This window comes from Drosophila mojavensis, unplaced genomic scaffold (genome assembly GCF_018153725.1).
Source record: "Drosophila mojavensis isolate 15081-1352.22 unplaced genomic scaffold, ASM1815372v1 contig_74, whole genome shotgun sequence".
NCBI classification, from domain to species: Eukaryota; Metazoa; Arthropoda; class Insecta; order Diptera; family Drosophilidae; genus Drosophila; species Drosophila mojavensis.
Window position 1 is genome coordinate 1,551,861 of NW_025318899.1, and position 15,443 is coordinate 1,567,303.

The window sequence follows — 15,443 nt, forward strand, 5'->3', positions numbered from 1 at the left end:
TTGCAATTCGCTATTTATCGATAGGTTTTCCAATCGAGCTGTCAGACTCGAAAAATCGAGCAGATTCATTTTTGCTGTTTGTAAAAACCTGCCAGTCATTTTGCATTTAATTCTATTGGAAAAGCAAACATGGCAGTACGTGTTATAAACGACGAATCACATTTTCAAGCGGAGCTCTCCCAGGCGGGCATACGTCTGGTTGTTGTAGATTTTACGGCAACATGGTGCGGACCCTGCCAAAGAATCGCGCCCGTCTTTGACACGTTTCCCAATAAATATCCCAAAGCCATATTCCTTAAAGTGGATGTGGACAAGTGTCAAGACACCGCAGCTGGCCAGGGAGTCTCTGCTATGCCAACATTTATATTCTATAGGAACAGAACCAAAATCGATCGTATTCAAGGCGCTGATATAATGGCTTTGGAGGCGAAAATAGAGGAGCACATTGGCACGGGAGTTGCCGAGGAAGCAGGCGAGGATTACGGCCAAGGATTGGTGAGAATATATACGCTGCACATGAAAGTGCACTTAAGAAGAATTGATTTGATCGCATGACTCATTTATACAGATGGAGCTGAACACGTTCATCTCGAAGCAGGAATGCGAATGCTTGAATGAATCCGACGACCACAACTTGAAGCATGCTCTTACCCCGGCCGGAGGCTTCTTGCAGTCGGATTGCGATGAGCAGCTCATCATGTCGATAACATTCAATCAAGCTGTCAAGATACATTCGCTTAAGTTCAAGGCACCCCCCAAATTGGGTCCCAAGGAGGTGAAGCTATTCATTAATCAGCCACGCACCATTGACTTTGATTTGGCCGAATCCATGAGCAGCGTCCAGGATCTGACGTGAGTGGAGTTAATCTTACTCAATATGATAACCTATTAACCATAAGCTACTTTCAGCTTGGCCGAAAAGGAGCTGGAGAAGGGCAATCCCGTCAATCTGCGCTACGTGAAATTCCAGAATGTACAAAACATACAGATCTATGTGAAGAATAATCAATCGGGTGGTGACGTTACTCAAATTGATTACATTGGCTTCATTGGCTCCCCCATTATAACAACCAAGATGACGGACTTTAAGCGTGTCTCTGGCAAAAAAGGCGAAAGTCACTAAAATGCATCGCTTGGCATTCAAATTGAACTTTAGTGATTGCTCCTCTTGTGCTTTCAACTTAAAATTACACATAAAACCATAACTAAAGAAATGCATTAACAATGGACAGCTAACAAATAAATCAAAACAAGTTTTCAATTAATAATATCCTCATACTGAATCACAGACTACTCAGGGGTCGGCCGTCAAGTTCCTTGTTGAGCATTTGCCAAGCTCGCTCTGCCTGCAACTGTGTGAAATCATAATCCCACTGTGAACTGAAGATTACTTGGGATTTGGCCACAATATCTGTGTTCTTCACTTGATTAGCCAGCCGATTGCGAGCTTCCTGTTCGCTGAGATTGTTTCGCTCGATGATGCGCCGAACGGCTTCATCTGGTGGCACAATCATCGACCACACCTCGTGGCAATGGATCTCCCAGCCTGCCTTCAGCAGCACCGCTGCCTCCAGCACCACCACCTTGGGCACTTTCGCTGCAGCACGCAGCTCGTCCAGACGTCTATTCACCTCCACCATCAGCTCTGGCCACACGATAGAATTCAATGTTTCCAGCTCCTGTACATTGCCAAAGACTCGTGGACCCAGCTTTGTGCGATCAATGCGACCATCATCGGAGAGTATCTCCTCTCCGAAATGTTTAACGATTTTCTCATAGCACGCCTGACCAGGCTCGTAGACATCATGCGCCACCTTGTCACAGTCGATCACATGGGCGCCCATCTGCCCCAGACGCTCAGCCATTTTACTCTTGCCCGAAGCAATGCCGCCTGTCAGTCCTATAATATATGGGCGAGCAGGCAGATGCGGCCGTGGCTGAAAGAGATGGGGAAACAATTTAAGTTCTGTCAATGCAATGGGATTCGAGCTTACCTCCGGCTGTCGCCAGCGCGTCCCTAGCAGATCAATACGTGTATTGCTGGAGCTGACCTTCGACTCGTGTATGCCGTCAACTACTTTGCTCTCCACAATATCAATTGCGAAGATCTCCAGTTGACGCAGCTGTTTGGCGGCCCGAATTTCGTTGACCTTTTGCCCGCCACGCAACGTCTCGGCACTGACTACAATTAAGTCCATATCAGGATCATGTTGCGTCGGTCCAAAAGGATCATCGATGGGCACAATATCATATTGCAGCGTGTTATCTATGTCCAATAGGAACTCGCGCAATTCGGCAATCCGCTGTTCCACAGGCAGTATGAGCTCTGGCAATATTTTCCCTGTAAATAATTTAAAAATTGATTAGTGAGTCGAATGATAGATAACATCTAAGTGCTGAATCATTTTAGTTTACCTTTAGTCATTGCAGCCGTCGTGACGCCCACGACCAGCCGTTTACAGGCGCGCAGCACGGCCTGAGTGAGGAATATTTTGTGACCAACGTGTATGCGATCAAATGTGCCGCCCAGAACAACTGTAGGGTATGCCTTCTGATTGACATCTGTTTCCAGTAGCTTGAAATCGCAGCTGATGGCGTCATTCAGAAAAATCGTAGGTTGACTTATGTTGAGAGCGTTGCGTAGCCTGTCGCATATCTCCGGTTGATGCGCATCCGAGAATATCATATCAACAGGTTTTCGTAATGACAGGCTGCCGACAGCTGAGTGCTCCTTGAGCGGTGCCACCAGGACGCGCAGATCCACTTTGTTCCCCACATAGCTGCTGCCATCGGCGTACAACTGTGATATAAGCCGACCCCAAGCTGGTGACGATGCAGATTGCGTTGAGCCCGTTACATTTAGGTGAATGTACAGCGAGTTTACGTATTTTTCAATACTTCGCAAAGATTTTCCTAGTTGCTTAATATTGGACACCACCAGCAGTCCAGTTGAAGCCATCTTATCGTATTAAATTCTATATGTACTTTGGACTTGGTTTGTTATTATCATAACGACAAATTAACCTATTCGATAAGCATTGAGTTTGTTTAGCCTATCGCATTGATTTCAGGGCTGCCAAAGGTTTAAAATGCAGTTAATAAACATTTAATTATATATTCCCTAATTTATAAATTAGGCTTTTGTATTTACCTATATTGTCTAAAATTATAAAAGTAGAAATAAAGCTAGATTGAAAAACCGTGTATAATATTTAAATAAAAAGTATAGGTACCAATATTGGTACTAATGTACCAATAGTCGCAACCGTAAGTAAGACCAGAAACTATCGATAAGAAAATATAATATCGCAAAAGTATCTCATCTGCAGTACACCCACCACTGAAGAAAAAAGTTTTTTCACAAATTTTGTAGCATTTTTTATTTATTAAAATTTAAACGATCTGAAAATGTCTCGACAAGCCTCTAGGTTGGATGCCAAGAAAGTGGTGAGTAAGCTGAATGCAAAATGGAAGATAGAACACTCACGGCTGCTAGCTTGTAAGATTAGTTATTTGTTTTTGGTCGTAGTCTTAAGTACCGAACCATTTGAAGTGCCACCCACCCTCAAAATCGGCTTCACATTCGCTTTTGCAGTAAGTGCGGGCGTGTGAGAGGGAAACGCTAGCGAATCGAAAAAGCGCAACCTGCGCGCTATGGATAACCATTTCAGCAGTAACCGCACAGCAGCAGCAATAACCACAAGAATGAGCAACAGCACGAACAGCAACAGCAACAACAATGCAAACAACACGGCCAACGCAAGTGCCAACAATCCAAGCGTAAATGCGGGGACGGCAGCAGTTGGACAGCCAATTCAAGTGATACCGATGCCATTGCTGTCGACAGCTGGAGGCCAAATCATAATCGGGCAACCGCAGACACAGGCGCAGGCAGGCGGAGCAGCAGCTGCCCTGCAGCCTCAATTGATACCACTGCAAGCCAATCAAATCATGCTGCAGGCTCAACAGCAGCCTCAGATGCAAGTGATGCAGTTGCCCGATGGCCAGACTATATTCTACCAAACGCCCACGATCACATCGCTCGATCCGAATGCCGCAGCAGCAGCCGCTGCCGTAGCTGCGCAACCCACACCGCACTACCTCAACATAAATGGCCAATTGGTACAAATAACAGCGGCTCCCAATGCCAACCAAGGCGCGCCCGCAGGCGGCCAGCAGATTATAATGCTACCCCAAATGACGGCGGTCAATGCAGCAGCTGTTGCTGCCAATGCGGCGCAGGCCAGCAACAATGTTCAACAACAGCAACAGCAGCAGCAGCAACAACAGCAGCAACAGCAACAACAGCAGCAGCAACAGGCACAAGTCCAGGTGCAGCTGCAGACGACGACATCCACTGGTATCGCTGGTGGAGTAGGTGGTGGCGGGGGCAGCAATGCAAGCAGTGCGGACGTGAGCACCAGTACCACGGGTACGAATACGAACAGTGAGGAGGATGAGAATTCCAAGGGCGAGGCGGACGAGGAGCCGCTCTATGTGAATGCCAAACAGTATAAACGCATACTGATTCGGCGGCAGGCACGCGCCAAGTTGGAATCTCGCATACCCAAGGAACGCTGCAAATACCTACATGAATCTCGCCATCGGCATGCCATGAATCGGGCGCGCGGCGAGGGCGGCCGCTTTCATTCCGCCCAGGAGAAAGGCGACTCGTCGAGCGGCATGGATCATGGTCTGCCATTAGCAGCGAGTGGCGGGGCAACACTGAGCCGTGGCACAGCGCGAGCACCACCCAAACTGATTGCACCACACCAAACGCCGAGCATAACCATTACGGCCATCAAAACAGAATAGCCGATGCTTGAGTTTATATTGTAGATAGCACTTACCAGCCCTCTTCCCCTTACCCATCTAACAGAGTTCTGTAAACTTTATATAGTTATTTAGATGTAATTAAGTGTAAGACTCAGGACAAGTGGAAAATAAATGTGTATTTATTAAAACGTGTGCATATGTAACCGAAAGAATCTTTTTCTGTTAATTTAACAGAAGTGCTAAAAGTGAGATAAGCTGTTAAGTTAACAGCAGTGCAAATGCTCAACTTAGCAGCGTAAGCTGAAAATGTAATGTAAAAACTAAGATCCTCACTCTGTTAACTTAACAGCGCCTACAGGAATATAAGTATGTATAGGCTAGGTTGGAAAAACTCAATTATTACCTAAATAAAACATGTTTTTAGCCTTAGATATAGACAGTGTGAAGAGTGTCTGCAACGATTTTATTTCTTCTCTTTCTCTCTACACCCACAAACCTGAACACACACAAATATATATAGAACTCGGAGTTCCTGACTTTAACATACGGGGCACTGGTTACACAGATGTTGCGGGACTTTGAGAATGTGGATGATGTGAACAAACAGCTGGAGCGGATCGGCTACAACATGGGCATGCGCCTGATCGAAGACTTTCTGGCCAGAACCTCAGCGCCCCGCTGCCTGGAGATGCGAGAGACTGCGGATCGTATACAGCAAGCGTTCCGCATCTATTTAAACGTGCAGCCAACCATATCCAATTGGTCGGCCGCCTCCGACGAGTTCTCGCTGCTCTTCGACACAAATCCGTTGACCGAGTTCGTAGAGCTGCCAAGCGATCTGAGCAATCTGCGCTATAGCGCCATACTCAGCGGCTGCATACGCGGCGCCCTCGAGATGGTCCAGCTGGAGGTGCAGAGCTGGTTCGTGCAGGTACAGATATACATACATGATAAATGATATTTAGTTTACATAGTGTATATAGCATTGCATAGCCTAAAGAACATTCACATGCACAGTCAGCGTACAGTGAAAGCTCTGCTAAAGCGAACAGCAGCTGCTAATTTATTAAGTACTTGCAACTCCTTTGAACTCGAACAGCAAGCTTTAATTGAATCGAATCGAATGATGACTCAAATTTCATTTCTTTATTGTCTAATGAAATCAACTAAATTTTTTAAAACTTATGAGTTAAATTAAAAAGAGTTTTAGAATTTCAATCATAAGTTTTTATTTCTCATTAACAAAAAACAATGAAAATTATTCGAAAAATCAGATTGAATTTGAGTTTAACAGTGTCTCAAGCCTTTGATGTTCGCTCAAGAGAGTCTTCACTGTATGTGTGGGTGTGGGCGTGTGCGTGTGTCAGTGTGGAATACTTTTTGGTTGCTGCTCCTTTAAGGCAACTTTTTCGCATTTGTATCATTTGCAGGATCAATTGAAGGGCGACAATGTGACGGAGCTGCGTGTTAAGTTCGTGCGACGTCTAGAGGAAGCCATACCAGCTGGCGAGGATTAGATAGAAGTAGACAAAGAAACATTCATATATATATATGAATACATATATATTAGAGCAAGAGAAATATAGTTTGTTTCTCATTTAGAACATAGTTCCAGTAAATTTAAATAAATACAACAAAATAATGCTTGCATTCCGAAGTGAACTGCACAAAGAAAACCACAGCAATAACAATAAATAAATAACAGTTATTATTAATTAATAAAAAAATAAACGTTAACATGTTTGTTATATTTTTATTCGACTTTATACATAGTTGTCAGCTATAAAATATGATGTTTATATATAGGTATACATATACATATATCCAATAATTTTTAATACACGTAAATGAATTTTATTTTGATTTTAAGGCATTTTATTAGTTGCAGTGGGATTTATTCATTACATGGCTTGTGTGTACCTCTAAGGTGAAAATATGTATGTATGTAGGGCTTGCAAGCATGCATGTGTCTAAGCCTTGGCTTAATTTGAAAAATCATTTGATAGTAAGTACAATTGAAATAATAGCAATCCATCGAATATACAATTTAATCGCCTTCCAATGCAACTTCTACTTCTTCAGTTTGCCCATTTCTAATCGCATTATCTTCATTTGCCGAAAACATAAAAAGCTTGTTGTGAAAAGCTTAAGTAGCCATCTCACTCTCACTCAGCATCGCCAGGACGATCCTGACAGGGACTGCGTTCAGCAGCTATCTTTATCTCTTTCACGCCTTTGGAGCAAGAAGTACAAGCCAGCCAAGCTCATTTACTTTTTACGACTAAATACGAGCTTTCTGTATCTCACTAATACTACTGCAACAGTGGGAGGCAATTAAGGCAAAACCTTGACAGAGTTTTAAAACTATAGACAGACGAGCCAATGACAAACGAAAAAGAACGGAAACCAATTGCGATTAATTTCAAAATATCAAAGCGATATTTGATATCGATATGTATATATATATCTTTTTGTATATGTGTATGTATGCACTTTCCCATTGGAAGTGTATTTAAAATTCGGCTAACCGAGGCTAACAATTTCATATTCCACAATTCATTTATCTTTACTTGTGTAAATAAACTTTATACAAATGTTAAATATTCATTTTACTTAATAAAAAAACAAATCTTAGCGTTAGATAAAAGCATAAAAAATAATAAAATTTTATGATTGAACAATTGGTAAGTTTTTAGTTTAGCCGGCTTTTGCTTTTGGTGTTATTTTGGTTTTATTTAACGAATTAACAACAACAAATAACAAAATTATATAGATCCTCTTATTTTTTTGGTTTTTGCATGGAATACTTTCTCACAGGCACGAATACAATACTTTTCTTTATATGTTTTAAGTTTAAAGCTTTTTATTTTGGATTTCAGCTGCACTTGTTGTGGTTGTTGTTGTTGTAGCACAAGATGTTGTTGTTCTCCTTGTTGTTTTGTTTTTGTTTAGTTCTGCTGCGGGCAAAGCATTAAATTGAGGTTCCTGCGCGTCAGCACTTTGCGCAAAGCTTGCAACGTCTTCATGCAGATGACAACGCAACAGCCATTGGCCACGCCCTCCGCTGGGCTTTTGCAGGTGCAAGCGCTGCTGCTGTTGCTACTCGTGATGGCCGGTGGCGGCAGCGGCTTGGCTGAGCAGCAGCCGGAGCTGGCAACGGGCGGCGGACCGCTGCAGCAGCCGCCGGTGCTGGGCGTGGGCATCGCTTGCTTGCTGCCACAGCAGCCAACAGTTGGAGGAGGAGGAGCTGGTGCAGGAGCAGGGGCACCACAGCAACCACCGCCACCGCCGCTGCCGCCACTTGGTGCACAGCCGCAGCCAGTGGCAGCGGGAGCTGGCTTTGGCTTGCCACAGCTGCCGCCGCCGCTCATTGAAGCCAGATTTTGCAGCAGCAAAGCAACATCCTCGATGTTTTGATTCATTTCCGCTTGGCGTTTACTCACTTTTTTGCTGGTCACCGACGAGCTGCCACAGATCCGTTTGCCGCTGTTCGTTACGCTCGCTGTTGTTGTCGTAATGGGTTTGGGCTTTGGAGTGGGCGTGGGCGCGGGTGAGGTCGTGGCCGTGTTTGGAGCCATGACACCACAACCGCTGCCACAATCGCCACCATGACAGTTCTTGGTTTGATCACACTTGCAATTGGTGCAATTGCAGATGCCCGCATCTGCTGTAATCTGTTTGAGCGTCGGCTTGTTATCCCGAATGTCCAGCTCGACCAGGCCGGAGGCATCGCTGGGTACTTGCTCCGCCTGCTGCAGAGTAGCCTGCAACAGCGCACTGTTGTTGTCGATGGTCATGAGAATGTCGTTGAGCAACGACTCCGTTTCCATGTCCTCATCGTTGTCATAACTATCGTCCTTGAGCAGCTCCTCGATGCTCTGCGGATTCAGCTCGAGCGTGGGCAAACTGGGGCTGTGTGCCGCTCGGTTGCTGCCATTCAACATTTCCTCATCCAATGGAGCTGGCGGTGGCATGGCCAGTTCCTCCATTTGGCCGCTGACGGCGTTGCCAAAGTTGGGTTTTAAGTCCACAAAACTGGGCATTTCGGTGGGCAGCGCCACACAGGCATCGGTCAACGGTGCCCGGGCCATAATAGGCTTGGATGCCAGCACGCCTGCGTCTATCCACGGGCTGGGTATCTCCTCCTCGGCGGCATAGGATAAGGGATACGCCTGCGATGTCTCGGGCAGCATAAATACATTGGACAACTGCTGTAGCACAACTCCACTATCGTTGCTCGTCGTCTCCGAGCTCTGGCTGCTCGGATTGAGCAGCACCATATCAGCCTCCGATTCCTGTTCCAGCTCCAACTTCTCCTCGAGTGGTTGTTGTTGTTGCTGCTGCTGCTGTTGCTGCTGCTGTTGCTGTTGCTGCTGCTGTCCTTGCTGTTGCTCCTGCAGCAGTTTGAGTGCTGCCCTCTTGGATTTCTTCTTGCTCTTGTTGAGCAGCTGTCGCTGGTGCGTCTTCTTGTGAGACTTAAGACTGTGAGAGGTACTAAAAGATTTCTGGCAGCTATCTTCCTGACAGGGATAAGGTTTCTCGCCCGTATGCGTGCGTCGATGCGTCTTCAAATGATGCGACGCCGTAAACGCCTTGCCGCAGTCGTCCTCGGGACACTTGTAGGGTCGCTCCTGGGTGTGGGTGCGCATATGCTTCTTCAGATCGCTCAGGGTCGTAAAGCACTTTTGGCACATTTCACAATTGAATGTCTCGCCATTGTGCAGACGCAAATGGGCGTGCAATCTAATAAAATATAAATAAAACCTGATTAGCTATAAATATACATATATAAATGTACTTTATTTACTTGCCTATATCTCGTATTGAATGCCTTATCACAGCCACTCACCTCGCACTCATAGGGCTTTACCTTTGTGTGCACACGTACGTGGATCTTAAGGCTGTATGATGTGAGAAACGCTTTGTTGCAGCCCTCCTCCGTGCACTTGAAACTGTAGTCACCTGCAAAGGATGGATAAGCACACCATTAATAAAACTAAATAAGTAATAAAAAGTTTTGCAATTATTCAATTAAATATTGCGCGCTCGTTCAAATTCAACGGCAATGGAACACATACTATGCGTTGCCAGTGATGGGAAAGACGGTCAAATACAGGAATATGTGTGACATTTATCGATAACCAAACTGTAAGCAGAAGGAATACAGCAAAGAGGTTGCTTAGCGCTTTTCCACTTTTATATAAATAACGTTGATAGATATTAATTTAAGCTTGATATGTACTAAGAAAATAAGTCCAAAAACATTTTTCTCATTGTAAATATCAATATTTACAAAATTAATTTCTGCATTGCAATGACGTCACAGCTCTCTTTTGCACGCCTAACAGGTCTTTCTCTGCGCCTGCTAGTGTTGCCTAACGTTGCATCCACGAGAAAGCGCATGAGCGCATGAAAGTTCCCAGTAGCAAACGATTTTAAATATATATATTTAAATAAAAATAATAGTCGACCAGACCAGAATGGACGAAGCCCCAACCAGTTCATCTGGCACACCACAACAGCAACAAGTGCTTCAGGAACTGCAGCAGGCACAGAAAGAGTTCCACAAAGTCATGGGTCTGCTGCAGAGTGCGCTGGAGCAGAAGCAGCCAAATTGTACGATCCCAGCGGAAGCACCGAAAGATCCATTCTACAGATATAATTATTATAGAGTTACTCAATTTGGCCAATTCTTTGGTGAACATTCCAATGCACAGAGTACAAATTAAATAAACAATAATCAAATTCGATGATACCTTGCCTCCATAATACAGTTTGTTATCGATATTGAAAATACTTGACGTTATCGTTAGGCCAACAGTCTAGCCGTGATAGCCTGCTTTCACACATTATTATAGGGTTAATTTATTACTAGATCTGGAAATGTTATACCAAAAAACAAGTTGAACTTTTCACTCACCTGTGTGTGTCTTTAAATGTGTGCGCAGATTTCCGATTGTGCTGTAGCTCCGATAACAATTCTCATAGTTGCATTTATATCGACTGAGAGCTTCATCGGAGCTCTGCGAGTTGGAATTCAAACAAATGTCATAATATTAGCTATGCGAGCCACACAGTTTAGTTAATCATTATGTAAATAACTATGTACAAAGTCGTCTTTAGGTCGTTAGCTAATTATGTATGTAATTAATGTAGTTCGTAAGTCGGAATAAATTATATATTTAAGGATTAAGTGCATGCGATGTGTGTGAGGAAGTGGTTTATAGATGTTTGTTGGATGAGTATTTGAATGGATTGTGTCAAGTGTCGAAGGGGTTTCGTTTATATTTTCTTTTTAACTATAACTACGCACCGAGTTGGTTGTTTATTGTGAAAGCGAACAATTTATGTTAACAATATTCATTAGACGAATAGCAGTTGATTAAATGGGTGGGGCATTGGAGCGCCTGCTCCTGCTCGCCTGCTGACTTTAGCTCTAGCATTAAAAAGTTGGTGTATTTTTCTGATATAGCTACAAGCGGAGTTACAAAAATTAGTTAAACAACACATTTGCGACTGTGTGTGTGCGTGTGTCAGTTGGCGTGGGCGTGGCTGTGCATGGAATGGGGTCTGAGTACCTCGTACGCCATCGCCATCAGCTGATCCTCGTCGGTGTCCTTGTGCAGGGCTCCCGGATGGATGCAGTGAGCCAGCTCATCTTCCTCATCAAGCTCCGTTTGCTCTTCGATATAGCTGCAAGATCGTTCGGTTATATATCTCTATATGTCTCTCTCCCACTCTCTTTCTCTCTCTCGCTCTCTCTTTCTCTGTGTGTATAAGTGTGTGTGCGTGTTTCTATGTACATCGCTCGCCAGTTGGAAACAAACGAAAAGAAATGCGTCGAGCGAGCTGCTGCGTTTTATTTGTGTCAGTGGGCCGTTAGAATCGCGATATATAAATATATATAAATACATATCTCTATATATGTGCATATATATGTATATATATTCGCAAGCACATTAACCATATACATACAACATACCATGATCGCTCGCAAAGTAAACATATTTTACAAGTGTCAATTTGAAAATAAATTTGCCGACCAGGGCTACCTTAACATCAACAAGAATATTGTTCCTGGTTCAACTATTTGGTTCAATAAAATTCTTCTGTCGATAATTTGTTTTATGAGAAAGAACGATTTTTATTAAGATTTCAATAATAACATAAAGCTATAAATGCCATGTTTCTATTTGCGAGCGATCACTGTACTTGCAAATTAAAAAGCTATATATACATATGTATATATTTGTATGTATTTAGTGAGGTTAGGGCACAACAATAAGAGCAGAAGGAAAACAAATTCATTAATTAAAACAGTTGACAACAGGCAAAGCAGAGACATCAATCAAAACAAACAACAAAAACATAACAAAAGAAAAACAAGATTTGTTTAGCTGGAAACGCCTTAAAGCCTTAATAAGCTGATTAATTCATATTTAATATTGTCATGGTCAAACACAAAATATACAGAAATACAAAAAAACTATAAAGGAAAAGCCAAAAGAAAACAACAATAAAACAATATTGAATTTTAGAAATTAATGTGGGGGCGTGACTGACGGGCAGCGCGCGCAGCGGCGTCCCCCTTCTTCTGCTTCTTCGTCCACTACCTACACTCTCTGCTGCCAATCGCTGTCCCTGTCACGGACACAGCTGGTGGCCTCCCCTCTGACACTCACTCTACCCCAATCGCTTTCTCTCTCTCCCTCTTTCTAGGTGCTCTGCCTGCCCCTTTCACAACCTGCCCTAATCACAAGTGCTGAAAAATGAGAAATATGATTGAGGTGGAACACTCATAGTGATAAAAATAGAGCGACGCAGACGTAGACGTAGAGGGTCGAACAGCTAAGCGACAACAACAATAAATATGAAAAAAAAAAGAATAGATAAAAGTATATATAAATATAATTATTATTGTACTAAAAATGAAAACAACTACAATAGCTGAGGCTAACCACGTCATTACAAATCATTTAAAATTATGCTTCCACTGGGATCCCAAATTGGAACTGGTTAAATTGCATCTGTATATGCCAATTAGATGTGGATCGTATACATACGTAAATAGCGAATTAGATGAGGGAATAAAAATATTTCACAACTAAGAAATTAAAAACAAAAAATTTAATTCCCTAGGATACTAAATAAAATGTTAAGTGAAATTAAATCAACAAACTGAATGCTTATGAAAAGCCACTAAGAACAACGATTGTGCTCCAATCAGACCAAGTATCTTAACTGCTAACAAATGCTGATAAGAAATGCAAACATTACCCCACTGATCTATATGCTTTCAAAATTAACACGATAATTTCAAAGAAAAGCTAGAATTTATGCAAGTCTTTTTGTTGTTTACATCATTTTCTCAACTTCATGGAATATTCTGGATTCCAATTTTATCATGGGCTATCCAATTGGAAAACATCTCGTTTACAGATAATGTGAATGAATATGAGAACAGAATTGGTTGTTTTTCTTTCCAAGTATGTATACGCATGTGTATACAAAATTAAATATGTATATAGCATTAACGTATGTATGTAGCGGTGTGTGTGTCGTGTAGTGTGGGAATATCTAAATGCGTTCATCGGCATAATTATTTTTAGACCAAACAAACAATTTGGATACAATCATCGCAAAAGGCGATTGCAACGCCGCCGTCGTAGCAGCAGAAACCCGTTACATTCCCCCAAAGCTTAGAGCACATACTACATATGCATATACATAGTGTGTGTGTGTGTGTGTGTATTGGTATGCATTAGAGGTGGGAGAACACCGGCGGAACAAAAATCAGTCAATTAGCAAACAACTTGCAAGCATTTCGGACATTTAACGAACGCGCGTTGTAATAAGTGGACATTGGAATCGTTGAAATTTGCCAAAATCTCTGAGGAAGGGGAAGATATATGCTTGCTTTTTACGGCTGGCTTTTGAGTCTAATTAGTTTTGAAATAGAAACGAGCGATAGACAAGGATAGATGGATACATTGTATATGAGCTGGCAGCACGTCACATTCTAGGCAGACGATAGAAACATGCAGCAGCGGCACATTTGTGTGGGCAGTGGAAAATTTAGCCATGGGCGGGGGTCAGCAACAGACAGAAAAATTGGGCTAAAGTGCAAACACCTGGCAACATTCAACATTCACTCAAATGCCACTCAAAATAATAGAAATATCGATTATAATATCAACAATAACTGCAGGTGTTATAACGGCAATCACTATTAACAGTATCGATTAGCGTAAGCAATAAATATATAGACTTGCAGAGCATGCAAAGGGTGGCTGCCAGTGCTTACTACCTCGTCCCGACAGTGAAATATGCAGTAGAAATAGTAGTAGGAGTAGAACTTGATACATTTGGTGTTGAGTTGTAGTTGTTGTTGTTGTTGTTGCTGTCACTGCTAGCTGTTGTTGTTGTTGTCGAAGGATCTTCATTTGCCGGTACCATGCTGAAGGACACCACGGTGGGTGGCTGCACCTGAACGAGCTCTTGATTTTGAAATTGATATTCCAGCGTAAAGCAAATATCGTCCACATTGTATGCGCCCACAGCTGCTGCATTCTCTGATCGTATGGGCATGGCAATGGCTGTGGCTGTGGGTGTGGGTGTATGTGTTGGTATGTGTGTGGATGAGGTTGTGGTGTTGGTGGTGGTGGTGCTGGTTAGCAACAGGGGTGCACTTAATGTGAATATCGCATCGTCAGCTATGTCAATGTTGTTGTTGTCTGTTGTCTCCTGCAGCAATGTGTACGTTGTTGTTGTTGTTGTATTGACTGCATTGTCCGCCTCAAGTGTTAAACTTATGCCTAATGGTTGCAGCACCTGTTGCTCCCCAGCCGCATGACTGTAAATGCTGCCGCTGCTGCTGCTACTACCGCTGCCGCTGCCAACGTCCGCATCTAATTTCGGTGCCAGCAGCGATGCCAGCAGCGCCTTGTCCTCGAAACCTTCGAAGTCCAGCGTGATTGGCGGGGAACCCGTTAGCGAAGTGCGTGTTGAGTTTGTGTCATAATCCCTACTGTCTGATAAGGAATTTCCGTGATTTGACGACTTCCAGCTGTGCTCGTATTGTTGCTGTTGTTGTTGATGTTGTTGTTGGAACGTTTCATCGCTGCCCGCATCCATTTTGTACTTATTCTACTTCTATATCACACTCACACTACTTATGCACTCATATATATGTATGTTATACATGCAATTTTATAATATTTTTATTTTTTTTAATTATATCACTGCGCAATGCTGATATAAACATATATGTATGTACATATGTATTACAAAGAAATTAGAAAAATTATAAAGAGCACAGCGGCGATCCGAATGAAGAACGAAAAATTATCACGTCCACGCAGAGCAACAACACAGATAAGACTAGCGATGGTAGTGGGTGTGTAAGATTTAAATCGATGTATCGATTCTCTTTTCATATCTGACATATCGTTTTTCTCTTCAGCTATGACGGGCATTCCGTAAGTGAATGAATGAATTTGTATTCATAATTCATTTGAGAACAAATCCAATCAAATCCTAAACAATTATATAGAGAATTGAGAACAATTTCCATCTCAACTGAACTCTTTTATTTTTAAAATATTTTCCTTAATGAAATATATTACTCTAGCAAAAGCTTCCTGATTAAAATAAGGATTACAAATAAG

General features: G+C 42.8%; 5 protein-coding genes across 7 annotated transcripts; 3 read left to right on the top strand and 2 right to left on the bottom strand.

Annotated features, from left to right (window-relative positions):
- Positions 1-41: 41 nt before the first annotated feature.
- Positions 42-1,265, top strand: LOC6586524 (thioredoxin-like protein 1). The gene is made up of 3 exons (XM_002012099.4): positions 42-495; positions 569-852; positions 910-1,265. Exons 1-3 carry the CDS (start codon positions 130-132, stop codon positions 1,121-1,123), a joined length of 864 nt encoding a protein of 287 aa, XP_002012135.1. The 5' UTR covers positions 42-129; the 3' UTR covers positions 1,124-1,265.
- On the bottom strand, positions 1,134-3,009 carry LOC6586525 (bifunctional coenzyme A synthase). Its single transcript, XM_002012100.4, has 3 exons — positions 2,416-3,009; positions 1,995-2,341; positions 1,134-1,937 (listed from the first exon to the last, which is right to left on the bottom strand). The coding sequence occupies exons 1-3, from the start codon at positions 2,957-2,959 to the stop codon at positions 1,284-1,286; spliced, it is 1,545 nt and encodes a 514-aa protein (XP_002012136.1). The 5' UTR covers positions 2,960-3,009; the 3' UTR covers positions 1,134-1,283.
- Positions 3,010-3,354: 345 nt separating this feature from the next.
- LOC6586526 (nuclear transcription factor Y subunit alpha) lies at positions 3,355-5,205 on the top strand. The gene is made up of 2 exons (XM_002012101.4): positions 3,355-3,447; positions 3,596-5,205. The coding sequence occupies exon 2, from the start codon at positions 3,655-3,657 to the stop codon at positions 4,813-4,815; it is 1,161 nt and encodes a 386-aa protein (XP_002012137.2). The 5' UTR covers positions 3,355-3,447; positions 3,596-3,654; the 3' UTR covers positions 4,816-5,205.
- LOC6586527 (trafficking protein particle complex subunit 3) lies at positions 3,358-6,524 on the top strand. The gene is made up of 3 exons (XM_002012102.4): positions 3,358-3,447; positions 5,297-5,707; positions 6,207-6,524. Exons 1-3 carry the CDS (start codon positions 3,409-3,411, stop codon positions 6,291-6,293), a joined length of 537 nt encoding a protein of 178 aa, XP_002012138.2. The 5' UTR covers positions 3,358-3,408; the 3' UTR covers positions 6,294-6,524.
- On the bottom strand, positions 5,981-15,167 carry LOC6586528 (metal regulatory transcription factor 1). Of its 3 annotated transcripts, XM_032733245.2 has the most exons (6): positions 14,081-15,164; positions 11,355-11,469; positions 10,697-10,799; positions 9,588-9,738; positions 8,220-9,519; positions 5,981-6,279 (listed from the first exon to the last, which is right to left on the bottom strand). In XM_032733245.2, the coding sequence occupies exons 1-6, from the start codon at positions 14,908-14,910 to the stop codon at positions 6,244-6,246; spliced, it is 2,535 nt and encodes an 844-aa protein (XP_032589136.2). In that variant the 5' UTR covers positions 14,911-15,164; the 3' UTR covers positions 5,981-6,243. The 3 variants fall into 3 exon arrangements, with proteins under 3 accessions (XP_032589136.2, XP_043865974.1, XP_015015885.2); XM_044010039.1 differs by lacking the exon at positions 5,981-6,279 and having other exon boundaries at positions 7,324-9,519; positions 14,084-15,167; XM_015160399.3 differs by lacking the exons at positions 5,981-6,279; positions 11,355-11,469 and having other exon boundaries at positions 7,324-9,519; positions 14,608-15,165.
- Between the last annotated feature and the right edge of the window lie 276 nt (positions 15,168-15,443).

What these genes read in the sequence shown, in the direction of transcription:
- LOC6586526 (XM_002012101.4), top strand. Translation starts at nt 3,655, where the DNA reads ATGGATAACCATTTCAGCAGTAACCGCACAGCAGCAGCAATAACCACA.
- LOC6586527 (XM_002012102.4), top strand. Translation starts at nt 3,409, where the DNA reads ATGTCTCGACAAGCCTCTAGGTTGGATGCCAAGAAAGTG. An exon ending in GGTTGGATGCCAAGAAAGTG is followed by an intron (nt 3,448 to 5,296) that starts GTGAGTAAGCTG and finishes AAATATATATAG; the next exon opens with AACTCGGAGTTCCTGACTTT. An exon ending in TGCAGAGCTGGTTCGTGCAG is followed by an intron (nt 5,708 to 6,206) that starts GTACAGATATAC and finishes TATCATTTGCAG; the next exon opens with GATCAATTGAAGGGCGACAA.
- LOC6586524 (XM_002012099.4), top strand. Translation starts at nt 130, where the DNA reads ATGGCAGTACGTGTTATAAACGACGAATCACATTTTCAAGCGGAGCTC. An exon ending in AGGATTACGGCCAAGGATTG is followed by an intron (nt 496 to 568) that starts GTGAGAATATAT and finishes TCATTTATACAG; the next exon opens with ATGGAGCTGAACACGTTCAT. An exon ending in AGCAGCGTCCAGGATCTGAC is followed by an intron (nt 853 to 909) that starts GTGAGTGGAGTT and finishes AGCTACTTTCAG; the next exon opens with CTTGGCCGAAAAGGAGCTGG.
- LOC6586525 (XM_002012100.4), bottom strand. Translation starts at nt 2,959, where the DNA reads ATGGCTTCAACTGGACTGCTGGTGGTGTCCAATATTAAGCAACTAGGA. An exon ending in GACGGCTGCAATGACTAAAG is followed by an intron (nt 2,342 to 2,415) that starts GTAAACTAAAAT and finishes AATTATTTACAG; the next exon opens with GGAAAATATTGCCAGAGCTC. An exon ending in CGCGCTGGCGACAGCCGGAG is followed by an intron (nt 1,938 to 1,994) that starts GTAAGCTCGAAT and finishes CATCTCTTTCAG; the next exon opens with CCACGGCCGCATCTGCCTGC.
- LOC6586528 (XM_044010039.1), bottom strand. Translation starts at nt 14,910, where the DNA reads ATGGATGCGGGCAGCGATGAAACGTTCCAACAACAACATCAACAACAA. An exon ending in TATTTCACTGTCGGGACGAG is followed by an intron (nt 11,470 to 14,083) that starts GTAGTAAGCACT and finishes ACGATCTTGCAG; the next exon opens with CTATATCGAAGAGCAAACGG. An exon ending in GCATTCAATACGAGATATAG is followed by an intron (nt 9,520 to 9,587) that starts GCAAGTAAATAA and finishes ATATTTTATTAG; the next exon opens with ATTGCACGCCCATTTGCGTC.